This window comes from Rhagoletis pomonella, unplaced genomic scaffold, assembly GCF_013731165.1.
Source record: "Rhagoletis pomonella isolate Grant_MI unplaced genomic scaffold, Rhpom_1.0 Rhpom_scaffold_01226, whole genome shotgun sequence".
NCBI classification, from domain to species: Eukaryota; Metazoa; Arthropoda; class Insecta; order Diptera; family Tephritidae; genus Rhagoletis; species Rhagoletis pomonella.
Window position 1 is genome coordinate 14,537 of NW_023459780.1, and position 21,083 is coordinate 35,619.

Below are 21,083 nucleotides of genomic sequence, written 5' to 3' on the forward strand. Positions count from 1 at the left end.
TGTTTACGGATGACGGCAAACTTTGTTCCACTGTACGCGATATAATAGATGGTAATAATCTGCAAGTTGATCTTACCTGATTCACTCAGTGATATACATTTAACCATTTCAACCTCAATATAAACAAATGCTGTGTTGTCACCTTCTCTAGAAAGTCTAACAACGTCGTATGTAGTTATAGTATCGATAGTATAACTAGTAGTTCGGAAATGACAGATTTGGGAGTTATTTTCGACTCAAAGCTGACAATTGCTAAACATATAGACTTCACTGTATCAAATTTTTTTGCGATATTGGCTTCATTTCTGATGATACACTACGAATTTCAAAGAGGAGGTGAGGAGCCGCCTTGAGTATTCCTCATTAATATGGAGTTCATACTATGAATTATACTCAAATAAAATTGAAAGAGTTCAAAGAATTTTTACAAAAATCGCCTTGCAGAAATTACCTTGGGAAAGTGTCCTTGCACGACAAAAGATACTATTTCTCCATAATCTTTATTTATAATGTTGTAAATAGAAACATCAACTGTGAGGATTTATCCAATTCAGTCAATATATATAATACTCCGTGAAATCTAAGGAATAATCATATATTGATAGGCAGAGTGCATTCCCCTAACGAACCGATTACTGGGTACGTTAGACTGTGTATTGATATTAAACTTAGTTAAAGGATGTTCGAGCCGAATTTGTATAGTATTTTTAATTAAATAATTAAAATATTATAATTAGTCTGTAAGAAATCAATTCTGGAGACTGAACTAATAAATAAATAAATAAAAGTACATTAGGGTGTCTCAGATTTTTTCTGCAAAACTCGATATGCATAACCTCTAAATTTCTTCCCTCTTGACCTTAATAATGCTACAAGGGGAAAACTCCCAAGCAAGCAGCTAAGTACTTTTCGGTTATTTTATTGATCCCAGCCTTGTGGAGCCACAAGGCATTTCAATGCAAATCTACTTTGAAAGCAGAATCTTCCTGATCTGTGAATTGCACTCCCACTCCTTTAGAGCAGTATTCTCTGCTGAAACCGATCGTTAAGCTAGCCCTACGTCCATCCGAAGCAAGCTCACCATATAATGCTCGCTGAGTGGTTCGGACCGCCGAACTTAAATTTATAGGTGTTTAAGTTGGAAGCTTTTCGTTTTCGATTTTTCGAGTTTTATGAAGGACTCCAGGCTCTTTAACAATTATTTTTTGCCCTTTATTAATTACTCCTTAAATAACATTTTTTTCTGATTTTTTATTTTACAAATCCAAAATATCAGTTATTTTTATTCTTTAAATTATATATCTTAGATAAAAGTTATTGAAGACTTTTATTTATAAAAGTAGTCAATAGTTTTGTATTTTTATATTTTGTTTAGTTCGATTGTACTTATTTTAGTAGGCTTTTATATTTTGCAATACTGTTTTATTCCATTTTGTTTAATTTATTTTATTTTATTTTATTTTATTTTATTTTATTTTATTTTATTTTATTTCATTTCATTTTATTTTATTTTATATAATTTTATTTTATTTTATTTTATCTTATTTTTTATTAACCTACTTCCAAAAAAGGAGGAGGTTATCAGTTCGTCGGAATACTTATTTTCTTTGGTTTATGTTACCGCCTAACTTTGGACCACATCAACCGATTTCGATAATTCTTTTTGCATCCGAAAGGTAGTGTCCCATACTATTCTGGTTAAAATCGATCATTGGATCATTGCTGAAAATTACTTGTTATTGAATTTATTGCTTTTTTATCCCCAATGAACATAGTATTTCAGTGATCAAATACTTCTCTTACAAAATTTTTCTTCACTTCCAGGTAGCGATAAAAATTATCGATAAGACATGCCTAAATCGGGAATACCTAACCAAAACATTCCGCGAGATTTCCATTTTGAAATCGCTGCGCCATGCGCACATCACTCGTCTCTATGAGGTGATGCAGTCAGAGACAATGATCTATCTTGTCACAGAGTATGCGTCCAACGGCGAGATATTCGATCATCTGGCAGAGAATGGACCTATGAAAGAGCAGGAAGCGGCGCGCGTTTTCACACAATTGGTCTCAGCCGTGCAGTATTGCCATTCGATGGGCGTGGTGCATCGTGATCTCAAAGCGGAAAATGTTTTGCTCGATAAGGATATGAATATCAAGGTAAGAGTGTCGAATACTTACCTGAATACTAACAACCGAAACATCAAATCATTTTCGTTGCACAGCTCGCTGACTTCGGCTTCAGTAATCGCTACGAAGAGGGCAATCCGTTGACAACGTGGTGCGGTTCGCCACCATATGCCGCACCTGAAGTATTTCAGGGTCTGGAATATGATGGACCCAAAGCAGACATCTGGAGCTTGGGCGTCGTGCTGTACGCGCTAGTGTGCGGTGCACTGCCTTTCAATGGTGATACGCTGCTGGAGTTGAAAGGACGCGTGGTTACTGGAAAATTTCGCATACCATACTTTATGTCACGAGGTAAATTTAAATGTTAATTTCAATATAAATGGATTGATTGGAATGAATGTATGCACATATGTACATATGTAAATGTTTTCAAAAATTTTCACATTACTCTTTCTCTCCATTTTTGCCACTGTAACGTGGTTTAGACTGTGAGCACCTCTTACGTAATATGCTGGTCGTTGAGCCAGATCGACGTTATACATTAAAACAAATTATAAAACATCGCTGGCTAAGCGATTGGGCAGCGGAACTGGATGATTACGCACAACATTCCGACAGCAGTCCACTTGCGCGTAGCGACAGCAATAGCAGCTGCAATGCGCAAACGACAGCGACTGTTGCCAACCTAGATACGGAGATAATGAAGAATATGCTACAATTGCCTGGACTGACCGCCGATATGATTGCCGAGTCGGTGCATAATCATCGCTTCGATAATATATATGCCATTTATTATTTGCTTGCCGATAAGTTGCAGCAAAGGCGACGAGAACAACATAGAATGCAGCATCAAGCTGCCTATTCAAGGTACTGCATGCATAGTATTTAGAAACATTTTAAGTTACATATGCATACTTACTTATCAACAGATGTAATCATAAGTTTTTTTTTTAATAACATACGTATATATCTACTTCATTGCACGGTTAAATTCTGCTGTGGTTTAAACTTAGTTTAAATGCTCGAGGTTGCTGCTTTAAACTGAGATTAACCAATCAAATGTCCGCCGGCTCTTAAATATGAACGCAGTTTACGTGATATAAGTTTAAACTGGCCCTAAGTGAAAATATTCTGCCTTATCCTGAGCTTCGCCTGAAAAAAGAATTCACTTATATAACAATAATAATTGCATATTAAGCAAAATCAGTTCTGTTCATGACCGTATTTTTCATAATTTTACTATTTGTATTCTTACTCGATGATATAACCTGACTTCGTAAACATAGAGTGGGTTGGTAATATTTACTTTATGCCTAGGCTTTTGTTCCTGAGCAAAGCGTTATGGCTTAGGTAAACAGAGAATAAACAAAAATTATCGCATGAAAATTTCAACTGAAAGGCTAGAACCCCATAGACCACGCTACTTGGTAATCAGCTGATTCCAATACAAAATTATTCTAGTTTTTTTCGTCACGACAATTTGAAGACATCGTACGTTTAGGACCCGGTCAAAGTTCATCATCAGTAGCGAAGCCACAACTGGTCGTATAGCTGACTTAAGTTCCAACTGCCTTAAAGCTTCCCATACCACCTACAGGCAGCTCAGAAGCCATTGAAAGGGAAGTTGATTAATCTCGAATTTTTCACCATTTTAAAGCTGATCCCGAATCGAATTAAATAAAATGGCAGCTGCTCCCCTAAACTCTCTCTCTTAATTATGGCACGGAGCCACGTAATCTGTATACCCTACAAATTCACCTGACGCCGCCAACCTTAGGCTGGTTTCGCTTCAAAATTCTCTAATTTGAGGTCTATGGACGCCGTGGCAGTTGTCCTCAACACCTCCGTTATAGGAGTACATACATATGTAAGGCAGCCGTACGTACAGCGCGTTTTCGTTATTTTTTTAACTCTGCTCTCCAAAGCAGTTTGCCAAGGTATTCCCTACCTTTTAAAATTTTCATTACACTACCGCTGAATTTAAAAACTAACATTACCTATGTATTTTAGAAAACATTTCAGTGAACCTTTTTAAAAAATATTTAAATATTTTATTTCAGATTACGCAAAACTAGTATCACCACTGGTGTGGTCGATCGCTCTGAGCCAATCAAACAGGAGTCGGTCGATCGCTTAAGTCCACTTACCAACACCAATGCACTACAAAGTGGATTAGGATTTCATTGGAGCGATGTTTCGGTGGATTTAGAGAAATTCGGCGATTTCGAATTAGAATGTCTGGCGCGACCGAATGAGGTCAGTTTAAAATTTCCACAATTACAAAAGAAAACTGTTTTATATATGTATTCAATTTCAATTCATAGCCACAAAACCAAAATCAAAATCACCTGTGTGCCAATGCCGGTGGAAACGGCACTAATACGCGGCGACATACTGTGGGTCCTGGCGATGTGGCACACGAACAGGCGCTTGCCAATCCAAATGTGCCGCCAATCAATTTCAAGTGCACACCAGAGAATAAAGACGAGACTGGTGCCTACTTGCCAATGAACCTGCCAATGTTACAAAATCAACCGCTACACAATTTAACCATAAAGGATCAGCATCTATTGAAGCCACCAGTGGTGATGGGTGCCAGTAGGTTTTAAAATAAATATTCATATTACATCCAATTAACCCCTCGTTTGTGTATATTTTCTTAGGTTCATTTGGACGTCGCGCTTCTGACGGTGGCGCCAATCTACACATCTACTATCCTTCTTCGGTAAATAATATGCAACAAGTTGCCGGTCAAGCGCAACAAATGGACGCGAATGCATATTATATCAGTCCGAATGTGGCAAATCCTGCAGGCCTAAGCGGCGCGCCAACAGATCGTATGCTGGGTCAAGGTGTGGGCGAACAAACACAACTGCAACAGTTGGGTGCCGGCGATTCTGTGAGCGAGGAGAACAACGAGGAGATACAAAAGTGAGTAAAGTGTGGGGAAGTTGGGGAAGCTATCAAGAACTGCATATTTCTATTTTAAATACAAATGCATACATCTATCTATTGTAATAAGTGTGTAGAGAAGAATTTCTTATCTACACTTATTGGACAGCGTCGAAGCTAAAGCTCCTGACCACCTTAATTAGATATATATTTTCGGCCAATAGAATTATTTAAATAAAAATGCACTTTAAGGTTAAGACTACAGTTAATACGACTATAGCCTTTAGACATTACCTTCTGTGCTTCTTATTGAGCATCTTCTCCCGATAGACTGATGGGTAAAGAACTTAAAGCTAGATCACAGATATTTAAATCAAAATTAAACAAATAAATGTTTGAGTCTCGGAAACTCAGTGTTAGCTCGAGGACCAAAGATATCTCCTGTTATGTCTTCTGCAGTTTTCAAGCCGTCTGTTTACCTGTACAGCGTGTAAGCCGAGAAGTGTATCTCTAAAAATTGTCTCTACACGGCTACTGGACTTCGTGAAGCCAAATCCACATTCCCATTTGTTATAATTGGTTGTACGGTCATACCTGGTCATGGAACCTGTTTATATCGTCCACCCATTTTTGAACCCACCTTCTTCCTTTCGTTTTTTTTTCCATGCAGAGACTTGGCGTTAGAGTTAAAAGTAGCAAGATCATCTACATGCTCCAGCATTAAAAATCGCCAGCATCAGAAATCGTCAGCATCAGAGATCGTATTGAAATTCGTCGCCTTTTATTGAACCTCGTTTAGATTCGTAGGACTCGCAGAGTTCTTTCCCAACATGGACAGAGCAGAAGGTTAGGCTCAACGTCCTTCTATACAGCCATATGAGTTTTCAAGGGATCCCAAATTTAGTAGCTCTTCATTCAAAGTATAGTCCATGATATAAGATCCCAAGGATAAATGGCGCTGGAGGTGGATGGAATCTGGACGGTAAGTTCAGATGCCCTGCTGATTTTGGTGCAATGGCAACGGTGTTTCAATCGGAATTCTATGCAATACTGAAAGTGGCAGTGAATAATTGGCGAAAGGTGGCGCGGACATGAAATCTGGGTCTGCAGTGCCAGCCAAGCTGCTATAAAAGCCATGGAAACCGCTCGCACCTCTTAAATAATATAGTCCAGGAATGTAAATAAGTTGAAGCTGAACTCCGTTATAAGATTGAATGTGCTTGATCTATGGTAATCGAGTCAACGAACTGGCTGATGACTTGGCGAACTGCGGCTCCCTGGACTGGAGACAATTTTAAGGCCAAGCATAGCGGGAACTCTTGGGTACATCAAGGATGGTATTAATAAAAACTCATGAGAGTCGTTGCGGTAGTATTAGCGCCGCAAAACAACCTAGTGTTTCCTGAAAAGGTCTGACAGGATGGTAGCAAAATTCTCAGACACAGAAGGAGTGGTCTACATCTGAAAGAAGTGATTATGAGAAACAATCCACGGGGACGACATATGTATGGTCACCCTATGCATCATCGACAATCTACTGTGAACCATCTTGTTTGGAAGATGAGGATAGTACAGAACATTTTCTCTGCCGCTGTCCGATCTTCGCCAGATTAATTTAGATGCCACATTTTTTATCGGATCTATTGAGAATGGACGAGCTACATTCTCTTTCCCTCGACAAAGTGCTAAGATTCAAAAAGGAGTACCACCCATATATCCATAACCTCTAAATCCTCTCCCTAGGCCTTAAGTACAATGGGCAATAATGCCTAAGTGCTTGAAAAAATTGTTTTTAGTTTTTCCGGCCAAATAAATTTCCATTCTGCTGCCGCTGGCTTTGAACAAATTCGCCGAAATTTCCGCTATTTATTGATTTGGATTCCTGAACATCCTGTATGTACTTTAGACTGGGTCTGTCCCCATACAAAAAAAAAAAGTTGCTAATGTCCGCCCCTAAATTTAAAGATTATGTTGAGAGGGTTCTGGAAAAAAATTTTTTTTTTTTTTTTTAACCCTCCGAAATACAGCCGAAATGGTTTTTTCGTTGTAACTTGGTTATTTGACGGCCGATTTTTAAAATTGATATGTCATTATTTTTGTCTTGAGAAGCTTCACTTTTCGTTCTTATGTCTTTTTAAGCTTTGAAGTCGCGTTCGCATGATAAGGGCAGAAACAAAATTTTACCCCCCCTAAAGCATATTTTTTTCCTTACCAAACGAAAGTACTTAAAAATTCAAGAAAATGTTGCCTTCAAACTATATTACTAAAATAATCAACAAAAAAGTTATTTCACTTACAATATTTATTGCTACTTAAGCAAATTTTGGCGCGAATCAAGGCTTTTATATTGGTCTCGGCTTTCTAATTTTGCAAAAATGTGGCCCAGGCGCTTTTCATCAGTGACAGCACTTGCAGACTCACTAACAACACGCACAAACCGTTCGGTATTCTGGGAATGACAGAGGAACTCTAAAAAAAAATGATTTAAAAGTACTATAAGACCCGTGAAGTTTTTAGTTTGAAGATATTTACCTGGGATATTTATCACTTCATTTTCCGAAAATTGAAACATTGTAAGTTCACTATCTGGGTAGAACTGCACACAAGGGGGGTTCCGTAATCTTAAACTGACTCCAATCGATCATGCTGACATACGACTTACTTTCAAAGTTTATTACGCCACGCTTTGGGACCTTGAACACGCGAAGCCCTGCTGGTGGATATTGACGTGCTGTTTTGATTTTTTCGTACCCATCATTACGTATCTCTGGATCAGCGTCGGTTATCATGGCTAATAATATATTTTCTGGGTGAAAATAATATGCATTATTTTCTATAGCTGAACGTATAATGGCTTGAACAGCATTTGATAGTTCGCGTATCCAGCAAATATACTTAAAAACGTGTCTACTTCCATGAATTGCTTGTGGCTGGCTCTTTACAAGAAACCAGAATGGTGCATAAACTTTCACAACAAACTCTACCATGTTTCGCAACTCCGCTGACGGGCTTTCTTTGGAAACATATACCCGAAGTAACCTGGAAGCTGTTGTAAGCCACCGAGCTGTACTGACGGGACCGGGGCTCTTACTAGCGAGATATTCATCGCATTCACCATTATTTACTGCCAAAACCATATCAAATAAATAACGCTGATCATTGCGTAATTCCCAAGAGCCAATATTTTCAGGAATAACTCCCATAGCAATAGCCTCAAAACCACTTACAACCTGATAAGGAAAATATATGTTTTTGTTTATAACATTAACTATTATAGTGTGGACAACCTACCGGGTATTTGGTGCAAGTCATAATTTCAGACCCCAACACCCCTGGCCAAACACCAGGTCCTTTCTGCTTGCCAATATAATGCGTTAACAACTTTTTTAGAGGCAACTCGTTGAAATGTAACAAACACACATTCCACTGCAAGGGCCTTTGTAAATAACGTTCCATTTGTGCATTTACTCCAATTTTATATCCAGTATTGACAGCTGTACCATCACAGCTTATAGCTACAAGTTCGTTTAAGCAATATTTTTGGGTATTAAGAAAACTGTTGGAGGAATTTGTGGGGGGCGAATTTTGTTAGCTGACCTAACCATGGGTAAACGACTTCATAGCTTAAAAGGAAATGTGATGACATGTTAATTTTAAAAATCGGCCGTCAAATACCCAACTTTCAACGAAAAAACCTTTTCGGCTGTATTTCGAAGGGTTAAAAAAAAAATAAAATAAAAATTTCGAAATCCTCTCAACATAATCCTTAAATTTAGGTTACTCTGTTGCATAAAAAAAATCAATTTTTGTTGTACTGTGTTATTATACTTACATCTGAAACTCATGTTGACCTGTGATATTAAAAGTGCTATAACTCCTTTGTTTATTATTTTAGTAATATAGTTTGAAGGCAACATTTTCTTGAATTTTTAAGTACTTTCGTTTGGTAAGGAAAAAAATATACTTTAGGGGGGGTAAAATTTTGTTTCTGCCCTTATCATGCGAACGCGACTTCAAAGCTTAAAAAGACATAAGAACGAAAAGTGAAGCTTCTCAAGACAAAAATAATGACATATCAATTTTAAAAATCGGCCGTCAAATAACCAAGTTACAACGAAAAAAACCATTTCGGCTGTATTTCGGAGGGTTAAAAAAAAAAAAAAAATTTTCCAGAACCCTCTCAACATAATCTTTAAATTTAGGGGCGGACATTAGCAACTTTTTTTTTCGACCCAGTCTAATGTACTTCTAAGGTACATACTCTGGTATGTACTTCTAAAGTGGCTCGTGTCTTATTTCGCTACAGGGTGTTAGTCCTTTTAATTGCTATAAATAAAGATTTCTACGTTCATCTTTGTAAACTAATTTATTTCATTAACTTTCAGATACATTCAAATTCGTGGTAAACGACACACCGTCAGCTGTACGGAAGACCTGTCCATACAGCATCATTCCGGCGAGACTTGTCCCGTGTGTGGTGTTTATGAACCGCCTATAGTGCCACAAATGCCTACCATTATGTCACAGCAGTCGACTGGCGCTGGAGCAACAGGTGGTGGTGGTGGTGGTATTCGCACAAGACGTACCGGCCTGCTGACTGTAACAGAACGACCGCCAGGTTAGTCGAAAATTTATCGAGCTGGGATTTTGTAGCATAATATAATAGAATGAGCTTTTCTAACAGCAAATAGACATATGTACATATACATGTGCTAATAAAAGTTAATTGAACGCTAGTCGTACATACTTAAATACATACATACATAGTATGTGTAAGGCATGACGCGCACGCGCAGGTTCGCTGCTTTACAATTATCAGCCATTTTCGCATTTAGTTTGTATTCGAATAAATATTTGTTCACTTTTAAATTATTTTATACACTTATGGTTGCGGGAAAATAAATACGGACGCGATGTTTTAACAACTTTTAACTTTGTTTATTCAGTGCTGCTTTCTCAAGTAGCTTATAAAATTTATCTACCCTTCAAACACACGACACATTTTTAAAGCTACTTGTGTAAACGGCTCTTAATATTTATTTATTCTTTTTAAAGTATATTATAGCTCACTATCTGACGGAAAACCATGTATCTCAAAATTTTAAACTTTGTGCAAGATTTACAAAATTCGACGAATTTAATCCTGTGTTAATCAATATTTCAAACTAATTATGCAGAATTTAAATTTTTAGAAAAAATTTGGTATGCAGTTTTATAGCAGTAACTAGAACTTGCCGTTATTTTTTGCCCTTTTTTGCTGGCGGTGTTGCGCATTTTCCTCCAAACATATGTATAAAAAAATTTTCCAACATACTCGTACTCCGTATGGGGAAAAAATCGTGACACAGCACAAAAAAATAAATAAAAAATTACTTGAAACTTGCACTTTATTCCACTGAAATTTTAAATTTTGGTGCAATTTTTTCGAATGTTTCCAACTTTTGTAGAAAAATTTAAATTCGGATTTACATGCTTTTTGTTAGGTAATGAGCTATACTTTCATAAAAAATAATAAACATTAAATTAGCAAAATAAAAATAGCTAACAACTTGTTAAAATGTCGCATCCCTATTTACTTTCCCATCTCTGTATAGTATAAGCACCATTTTTTAACATTCGATTTTGTTTACGTTAGATCTTTATTCACAGTTTGTATTTAATGTATATCGATTTATTATTTTTCGTTGTTTTGGTTTATTAATTACATATTTCTTTTTCGTTCTCTTTTCGTTTTATATACGTTTAAAAAAATATTTGGTTTCTGCTTGGCTGTAATGTAAATTGTGTAATAAACTAAAAACCAAACAAAACGATCCTATTTTTCCTAACCTCACCATTCCTTATATCCACTGCCTCCATCATTCCAACCCCATTCTACTTGCACTCATCCTACATCATGCACCATTTGCACACCTTTTTCCTACACCGACCTACCTGCTTATGCCCTGCGTATCACAGTGATAAGTCCTGAGCTTATACGCGAGGTGGAATCGCGCATGAATCGCAATTACTTGCCACCTGCTTTAAAAATGCAGCAACATCAATCACATCCGCACCAGCATAGCGCAACGAATCCCACGCTCAGCCAATCCCCTCCCACTGGCGCCTTTGCGCCTTACCATTCGTCATCGAGCGCCAATATTTTGCCTACCCAGGCATTAGCAAATGCAGCCATGACGGCACAAGGTCCTCCTAACGCTTCTGGAAATAGTAGGCGTGTTCATTTCAAATCCACCAACAAGCTGCCAACCGTGCAAGAAGTTGGTAAGTTCTTTTTTTAAGTTATTTTATTTTCTTTTCTTTTAACACTTTTGTTTATTTGTTAAACATTTAACTTTATGTAAGTTGATTTTATATTCACATTAACTATTTTTGTTAATTTTTAATAATCATAGCCATTAATATTGTATTACTTTTACTTGCTAATGTCAAATTATGTGTTTTTTTTTGTATTTCTTCTACCAGCATTAGCTTTGTTACATGTTTTAATTCGCGATTATATTTTTTTGAAACCTGCGCGCTTTTTACCCTCGACAATGTGCTACCCCCTTTAAATGCGTAATAATTAAGTTATTTTTAATAGTATATCTTTGAAAAAACAAAAATCTGTATTTGATTCGTAGTCGATTGAAAGTGAAATTTAAATCTTAACTTGAGTTTTATATTAGATAATAAGTTATTTCGAAACTGATAGTGTCGCCACATTCGAAATCGCAAAAAAAGCTGCCAACTTTTATTTTTACGCGAAAAAGCTATCTCGATCTATTTATTTTTTTTTTGCAACTCGGAAGCCGTGTGGCTTATTGCAATTGACATTGTCTAGCTTTAGCAGGAAGTAATAAGAATTTAAAATTAATTAACAGTCTCAAATATAGAATCGTTCTATCAATAGCGCCATCCAAGGTAACCTGATACCCGTGTATTAATGGGTTATCTTGACATTTATTCCGATGGCTACCTCTCATCTATGAGCGATGTAACAAACTCTGTGGAACTGTCGTTTCATATGTATACAGCTTTCCACAGGCAAGTTTGCACCGACCCCTACTAGGTCATCGGGTAATCATTGGCCTTAAAAACGCTGCACTTGCTTTCAGATCCTTCAATTATCTGAAAGTTCGAAGCCAATCAGTGATCAGTAATTGAACATGAATTGGCTTTTTTTTCAAAACTACCTTAACCCTAAGAAGGTGTTTCAGTGAAATCATGTGCTTTTTCTTAAAGCTTTATCTCCCCGATAAAACTATAACAGTCCACTTAGTATGAGTACGCGGCCGCAATAAAGAAGTTAAAGCTTTTGCCGATCATACGGGTACCATACAAAAGAAAGCCGGAATAAATCTTGAAATACAGTTCGTAGATCACTCGCATATGAGAACCCCATGCGCCATCTATTAAGAAACTATATTATGGCATCTACGGACTGTACCTCTGAATATAGGACGATTACTATTTCCGAAGACCAATCTCTATTACAAACGAAAAATTGGAATTGCTCTATGAAACCTACATTATATTTCCACAATGAAGCGATGTGTACGGTAGCAAAATTAAATTTCTTCTTGTACTATTTAAATAGACCTCATGGACGAGTTGTTGGTACTAAGTGCGTATTGACATGCTTTGTCATGATTGCGTATGTGGCATACTTTGTACAATTCAGCTTATCTATCAAAGCGAATCTATCACGCAAAGCGAAGCAAGCGTTTTATCTGGTGAGCGTTTATCGTGAGCTAGTGCCAGAACTTGACACCTGTCAGTTTCTAAATCATTTAATTTTTAATAGAAGATACATTCATGCATGTCCGCTGTTGCCTTCTTTCAGTGACTGTCAAACATAAACCAAATCACGCACCTTGCTCAAATCTTTACAGGAGTTTACTAACATACATTTGTATATTAGTTGGCAGGGGCGGAGAAATTGAAAAATTATTTATCACCAAGGTCGAAAAGTTTATGCTATTGCTTATTCTGAGTTTCCGAGCTTAATTTTAACTAGTGTTGGGCAGTATCGATACCAAAACTACTCAGAACTCGATTCCCAAAAGGATCGACCGCACTCGATTTTTAAAAGTATCGATACTGAGTACTCCAAAGGAACTCAGTACTCAAGAAAGAACTCGAAAGTACTCAGTACTCACAAAAGAACTCGAAAGTATTCAGTACTCAAAAATACTCTGATCTCAGTATCGATTCAATGTACTCAGGATTAAGTGTCGAATAGGTACTTAAAAGTACTGTGTTTTATTTACATTAACCGGTATTCAAAAATGATTGTATCAATTTAAAGTTTCAATAGTTTGCAAGTACAATACTAATTTCAATAAAGTGCTGCCAGCTTGTGAGATTAAGCATTGAACTGTTACCTTCATGTGCATCAGTGTTGCCAGAGAAAAATTTCGTTTGGAGCTAAAACGGTCGAAAAAAAGAGCTAAAAAGGGGTAAATAATACTAATAGTAGCTAAAATGAAGAGCTATATATTTTTGTTAAGGTTGAGCATTTGTTGACCAAAGGTTGTTTTTACATTTACCGCAATTTTAATAAAAACAACGAATTTTATAAGTTTAAGTGCTGAAAAAATCTTTTACAACCAAAATAAGGAGCATATATTTCGAGTTCGTTGCTATGGCACTTATAACAGTGAACAAAATTACTTTACAAACTGTTAAAGTCTGTAATTTCAAATATTTGAATTAAATAATTTTTTCGCTACATTTTTCTGGAGAATTTTACTTCCAGCTCTCCTTAAAGGTAAAATTAGTAAGGTAAAACAAAATCCGCGCTATCAGGAAAAGAATTTTCTTCTAATTAATTTTTGAATTCTTTAGCCTAGATCCAAGAAATTTCGAAATTTTCCATTTTATCAACGCTTAAGTTTTGGCTTATATATACCAAATGCAACTAAAACTTTCTAAAGCTAAAAAAGTGCTAGAAAAATTTGAAAATAACTAAAGAAAGAGCTAGCTAAAGTGCTAAATCCAGCTCCAAAAGCACCAAAATGGCAACGCTGATGTGCATATTTAAAGATAGTACTCAGTACTCTCAAAAATACCCGATCCTTAAAAGTATCGATACCAAAGAACTCGATCCTCAAAAGTACTGGATACTCCCCAACACTCATTTTAACGATCATGCTTATTTTGCTTAATTACAATGTATAAAGCTAAGTTCGGACCTTTTAAGTAAACGATCAAGAAATAAATTGCTATTGTTTCGTGTGTGTGAATAGTAGTGCACCGGACCAAAAGCACAATGGGTTTTTCAACCTAGTTAATGTGATTCAAATTGAACATTTGAGAACAAATTCGTATGTATAGCAGTGACTGAACGAGCAGAGGTGCTTGCTGTTATTTGTTGGCCCTCAGCGGCAACACATAATTTGTATTTTTATTTTTCTGTGTTTTGGTTTCTCTTTATTACGAAAAAGCCTCTGTGAAGTGCAGAACCAAATCAAACGACGAAGAAAATTGATTCAAGTAGAACAGTTGGAGACACATTTATAAATCGGCTGTAGCTGAGTGTGTAGAGATGCTTGGAGTTATTTGCTAAGGCCGTCAGAGGCAACATGTTAAAATGATATTAAACATTTTTGTTTTGTATCTCCGCATTACGAAAAAGTATGTGTGAAATGCAGAACATAAACTTATTCAAACGAAAAATCGCCAACCAAAAGTTTGGTGAATGTAAACAAAATTGTGGTTAATATTACCAAATCATTGTTGAAAATATCAACCAAGGCATTGTTAATATTAACCAAAAATCACGTTGATTCCTTTTCAAGTTTGAATTTGGTAATATTAACCAATTTTTGGTTGATTTTTCTCTCAGTGTCCAAGGAGTTTTGACATCTGATATTTTACAGCCTACTATCTCATTTTTTTCTTACGAAATAAGGGAACGGGCATATATTTCTGTTGAAAACTAGAGTGCCTTATGGCACTCTTCACAAACAAACTTTAGCAAACCATAGTAGAAAGCGTAACAAATTTCTTAAGAAGTGCTTTAGAAAATTTGGCTCAATAAATTTTTCTTGTCCCTTTATTGGTCTTTTTTTGCTCATCAAACTAAAGATATGTTTGCAAATAATAACATAAAAACAGATTTGGTATTTTTTAACACCTAACTTCAATACAATACAATTAACTTGGATACAAAAATTGTAAACCAATGGTTCGTCTCTACGGGAAGGCATTGGTGCTGTTGAAGAGATTAAAAATAATTTAATACAAAGAGGGAATAACAAATATTAAAAAAAATAAATAAAACGACCAGCGTAGATCTCTATCTGAGAATATCAAGCAACACTTCTATGTCTATTGTAATTTTTCAATCCTTGAAATAAACTTAAATAAAAAAAAAAAAACAGAACGTCAAACTGTACTTAATTTTTGTGGTTTTGCGAGCTTATTTACAAGTATATTTACCAATGTTTTAGTGCTTATCTAAGCGCTTAAAATGGATTTTTTCTTGCTTATTTTTTTCGGCCGTGTTTATCACTTACTGCGTATTTCCAAACAAAAACAGTTACCTAGCAAAAAATAAAGATAAAAAAATGTACACTGCTTCTGATATTTTATTGCTATTGGAGACCAAAAACACATACAGCCTAACAAAAAAGCAGTAAGAATAAAAACTTGATTATGGCAACTTAACTTAACTTAACGTAGCTAAGAACTTAGAAAATCCAAATGAAACAGACGTCGACGTGGCATTAAGTTGCGTTAAGTTTCGGCTGTCCAAATATAAGCAACATTCATTTAAGGGAATTTTTAAGTGACATCCTCTAAGCTACGTTAAGTTGCCATAATCAGACCTTAAGAAAGGCATTACTTTCAGAAATATACGAGGCACATTGTTTTATGTTTAATAGATTTTAAAAGTAAAAAAAAGACATATTAAAGAAAAACTTCAATTTTCACGGCTCAGCAAAAGTTTCGAAATTTTCAAGAGTTTTTCAGTTTCAAGAAATAACTTTCGCAAAAATGTCGAGCTTTTTAATTAGGCTTCATAGAAAGATTTTGGGAATGTAGTTTTATAGCCCATTTAATTTAGTTAATACAGTGCAAGTAGCTAGTACTTATAGCCCAAACACAATGAAAACGACGAGCTACGGACCACGGCTGTCAAATTATTTTAACACGTAATCTTATGTAGATAATTACTTTGGCGACGACTGGGCTACGCGACGACTGTGGTTATGGCCAGATTAGATCTATTTCTATTTTTCCAGCGACAGATAAGGTTCTTCCTCTTCTTTTATGTCAAACCTATACAAATTCATGATGTCGCTGCCGCATTCAAAAAAATCATATCGTCATCGACAAAGCGTTTAGATAATGAAGGTAACAAATTGGAAGCTGTGGCCCGTAGCTAGTCGTTTTCAATGTCTTCAGAACTTTCCTAAAATCAACTGAAAACTGCAAACATCCCTTAAGTACTAACTGCTTCAAACTTGCACTTCATTACACTAGAATTGAATGGGCAACAGAAATGCACACTAAGGGCTGGTTTCTCCAATTCAACTTAACTTAGTTTAGCCAGTTTTTGGACTTAAGTCAAAAGTTAGCCTACTTTTTACGCAGCATATTCTTGACTAAGTCTAAAAAATTGGCTAAACTAAGTTAAGTTGAGTTGGAGAAACCAGCCCTAAGTCGTTCTTAGAAATCTAATTAAAAAGCACGAATGTTTGTTGAATTTTTTTTTTAATACTTCACAAGTTTGAAACCTGTGGTGGGTTTATAATTATTACACGAGGTATATAACATTACGAGGAAATGAAAATATTGCCGTTAAGTAGACATAAATTGAGCCACAGTAAATTTCTTTGAGTATAAAAAATTGTCATCTACATAAGCAAAACTTAATCATTGTAAAATGTTTCTTCTTAGTTCCTAACAGAAAACCATTTCAAGATTATCTAATGCAATATTTCTTTAACACTAATACCCATCACTATTTTCTTTGTTTGTTCTTTTACCTCCGCTTAATAACATTTCAAAAACTATAGGACGCTACAGCCCCGTAAGGCGCGCATCCGAAGGATCGAAAGCACAATTCCAAGGACCATTACAAGAGTGTCAGTATCTGCAAAAAGTATCAGCACAACGTAATTTTTTGGTTGCACCAACACCGCCACTTTCAGATAATTCAATTAGTTTACCTGGTAAGCTTTACAAAAAAAAATCAGAATAGCAATATTTTAACTTGATTCAAACATACCTAATTCCTGTCGTAATCCTCAACTTGTTTATAGATTTTTTTTTTTTAATTGTGCTAGGCATCTTAGATTGAAGGGAAATATTTGCAGTTGTCCAGCCATTACCTACTAATTATTTAATAGTTCTACAGGACTTGTGTTCAATGGAGAGCGTTCCGGAGCAACGTACAAGCTGCAGTCTCCTTGAGATAAATCTTGAGCCATATTTTCCTAAAACCTTCCTATATTTTTATTGGCGCTATAAGCGCTTAAGTAGAGCTATATGAGACCTTGCTAGGGATTAAACAACTCGGAGAGTTAGTTTCATAGGGATATATACTGCTAAAAGCGAATTTAAAATCGAGAAGGAGGAAATTTAAACTCTAATTGTCAGTTTGGGTCGAGACAAAAAACTTTGCCAATTTCCTCTCTGCTTTGAAAAATTGAGTTAGTTGTCCATCTCGAGTGGTGATAAGTTCTTTTGCGCTTAGTCCTTCTATTATATTTGTGGCCGTCCTTGCTTTCGTTGTCCGCCTATAGGTGCCGAGTAGAAGTACCTTTACAATGGTGCCTCCTCTATACGCGAATAAACCTGAAAATTCATATATATGGGCTTTTAGACTCGCTGAACCCGAATCCGAGGTCCGTTAACCTTTGTTTATGTTGTCGCTAAATCCGAATATGGGGATCCCTTGGTTCTTCAAAGTCATCTAGATGTCATGCCAAGGTCAAATTCAGAAGAAGTATATTGAATTTTCAGGTTTATTCAATGCATTTTTTGCCCTACTTTACCCTAAAATGACCTCGAACCTGACGTGATGGAGGCTAACAGACCTCGGATTTGCATTCATAACATCGGTTGGTTCAATATGGAGACTTTTTTTGTAAACCTATGTAATCTATGATATGAGCAACTTGTTCCTAGTTTTGGATTCTGAAGGGCCAGAGAGGTAGTAACTCTTCTTTGGGTAGCTTGGAACTAGACGATTGGGTCCACGAAACCTTATACGAGTAATCAATAAAAAACCAATGTTTGAATCAAGTTAATTTACAACAAAAAAAAAACTCTGAAACAAATTAAAAATATGCTTAGCTTGTTTGCACACTCAACTTATCTCCGTATTTGTATATAATCATCTATAATTATTTATCTACATACTAAGCTATTACCGCTCCTTCAAAAACTTATTTTCGTTATAGGTTCCCCCATACATGGCAAGCCCGCTCCGCACATGATATTCCGCCGTGGTCAAGATATTGAGGTACCACCTGAAGCTGTACGAGCTCTGATGCCGCAGCTTGATCGCCTTGTCAGGGAGCATCGACTGAGCACGGATATAGCCAATAAAGTAATAGCTACTGGTATGGTGCCGCTTGACTTAGCGTCCCATTTGGGCTTGACAGCACATTCCGCAAGTGCTGCCGTAAGTGGTGGCCACCTAGAGACGGCGTCGTCTCCCATGCAACACCAAGCAATGTATAGTTTGAGTGTGTCGCCACTCTCCTTGCCAAATAGCGCTAGCGCCAGCGTTATGGGCGCCGTTAGTGGACCGTTAACGGCACCACCAACTGCATGTAGCCACAATATGGGTGCACACTCGAAACAGATGCTGGGTCAAGGTCCATACCAGCAACAGTATTTGGGTCTAATGCATCCGCAAATGCATTATCCCGGCAATGGACTGGTTGGTCAATTCAGTCACATAACACTTAGTGCGGGTGTGAGTACTTGCGCGAGTGCAGGTCAATTTAGTGGTTCAAATAGCAGTAGCGGTTGTCAGTCGCCCATTTATAGCAGTTTTAGCGGCTCATCTTCACCCAACCCCTATATGCCAGGCGCAGGGCCATTCAATCCCTGCAGTATTGTCGGCAGCGGTGGCGGCGGTGGTGGCTCATCACCACTGCATCAAATTACGAAAGGTATCTCGGTGCTTTCCACTGGCGGCGGTGGTTCGATTACACGCGGCACTTCAGCTGCCAGTGAAATAGCCTCCTCCGCAGCCGCCGCTGCTGCTGCAGCCAATCAGCCGCTAGATCTTTCCATGGATGTGTGTGCTTCGGACAGCTCTGCTGCGGAAACGCCCACGAATGCATTTGCTCAACAACATGTCAACTGGATGTTGCCGCAAGTAACTTGCTTCGATCTCAAGCCGCTAAATTTGTCGCCAGCACAGCCGGTGCGGGTTGTGCCCACGCCACCTGCCTCGCCCAATCTTTGTATCATACAGGAGGAGAATGCCAATGGACAAATGTATCATACCATCACAACGGGTACGCCACATGCAGGCTGCACCGGCGGGCTAATCAACGAGGATTTAGCATCGCCATGTCAACCGTCGCATCCGCAAATATGTCTGACAGATGTGCAGGGCAGCGAGATCACGTTGGTGGCGCTGAGTTCAGAAAATAGCCGGGACAGTGACTGCGATTCGCTAGAGCCGCACACGTCTCTGATGTCATTACAGGTGAGTGGTAGCACCAAAGGGAGTAGAGTACGAATATTTTGGTAAAATTGTGGATCGCGAAAATCGCGCAAAGTCAAACTTTTTTTTGTAGAAAAAACACACATTTTCGATTACGTCCAAAATAATTACTCTATTTCTCCAACAGGGACTTATAATCACTGAACCTTCCAGCGATATGCCTTCGATTACACGTGGCATAGGACGCAAAACTAGTTTAGAATGCGCTAACGACAGCCACACGACGCGTCTAGAAAGCGATGCTAGCACGTCCAGTAATGCACAAAACGCCAGCGATTCACATCGACGCGGCAGTGATAAATCGCTTGGCTTCTCCGACGATTCACTAAGTAATGATTCAAACAATCTCTCACCCTGTCAAGAGCCTTCCGCTAGCTCCGGCTTCAAATCGGACTCACATTCCGAGATTGGCGATCATACCGAGGGACATTTATCACCCGATTCCATTTGCGATTCACGACGCATGTCAGAAGAGATGTGCTACGAAGTGCCGTTGCCGCATGAATGCTCCAACCTTGACCCGACACGCATACTGGAGTTGGTCAAACAAACCATTGACCAAACGATGCCACCAAAAGGTGCAGTCCTGCACAAAGGACTGCCGGAAGAGTACGTTGGTAGCGCGAGCGTAGCTGGAGCAACTGGTGAGACACGCATAAGTAACGCCAGCGAATCATCAGCGACATCGATGGACACCAGCAGTAGCACGTCAGGCTACTGTGGCGGCTTTGGCGGTACCGTTGGAGTTGGCGGAGGTGGCGGTAGCACAAGTACAAATCTTAGCTTGGAGTACTCGGGCGGCCTACAAATCGAGTTGCAAGTGTGTGAAGGCCGCAGCCGTGACAATCAAATGGCTGGCAAAGGTATCAAACTGCGACGCATCTCGGGCGATCAATTCGAATATGGCAAATTGTGTCAGCAGTTGATTAACAAGTTAACCATGCAGCAGGTAGCCGGTTAAGTACAAGTGCAAGTAAAAAAGAATTGTAAGCGTGAGTAAACCGTGAGCACTTTGGATGTACATACCTACATATGTATGTATGTAGTATGTGCATAGCATTTATGGTAGCACGTGGCGTGGCGTATAAGTAAGGCGTGTAAATCAGGAGCGTGTAAAAGACATAAGTAGAAAATAGACACTACTGTTGAACGTTGAATAAACGTTAGTACAAAATCGCAATTGTACACACAAGTCAAAGCGTTGAATTCTGTAGATTTCCAAAAATCCGTATGTACATACATAAGTAACTAAGTACGTGTGTATTAGATTAACAATTTTAAATCTTTATTCCTCTAAATGTGCGTGCGTATGTATGTATTTTTTTGTTATTATATATTTAAGAATTACCGGAACTGAACAGATTTTTAATCGATCGATGTT

The 21,083-nt window shown here is 37.6% G+C and overlaps 2 protein-coding genes across 3 annotated transcripts; one reads left to right on the forward strand and one right to left on the reverse strand.

Moving 5' to 3' along the window:
* Positions 1-1,761: 1,761 nt before the first annotated feature.
* LOC118752086 lies at positions 1,762-20,820 on the forward strand (the record flags this gene model as incomplete). The annotated part of the gene is made up of 11 exons (XM_036486937.1): positions 1,762-2,160; positions 2,226-2,481; positions 2,616-2,997; positions 4,191-4,386; positions 4,455-4,728; positions 4,794-5,061; positions 9,408-9,640; positions 10,981-11,286; positions 17,031-17,186; positions 18,420-19,684; positions 19,830-20,820. Coding segments are annotated over 11 exons (4,569 nt in total), but the record flags the coding sequence as incomplete, so codon positions are not given.
* On the reverse strand, positions 7,356-8,594 carry LOC118752085. Of its 2 annotated transcripts, XR_004994626.1 has the most exons (3): positions 8,314-8,594; positions 7,555-8,252; positions 7,356-7,491 (listed from the first exon to the last, which is right to left on the reverse strand). XR_004994626.1 is itself a non-coding variant. In XM_036486936.1 (2 exons), the coding sequence occupies exons 1-2, from the start codon at positions 8,476-8,478 to the stop codon at positions 7,605-7,607; spliced, it is 813 nt and encodes a 270-aa protein (XP_036342829.1). In that variant the 5' UTR covers positions 8,479-8,594; the 3' UTR covers positions 7,356-7,604. The 2 variants fall into 2 exon arrangements, 1 of the variants encoding a protein (XP_036342829.1); XM_036486936.1 differs by having other exon boundaries at positions 7,356-8,252.
* Positions 20,821-21,083: the final 263 nt, after the last annotated feature.

Excerpts from the sequence above, each read along its gene's own strand:
- LOC118752085 (XM_036486936.1), bottom strand. The coding sequence starts at position 8,478 with ATGGAACGTTATTTACAAAGGCCCTTGCAGTGGAATGTGTGTTTGTTA. Across the intron at positions 8,253-8,313 it reads TGACTTGCACCAAATACCCG|GTTGTAAGTGGTTTTGAGGC; the intron begins GTAGGTTGTCCA and ends TTTCCTTATCAG.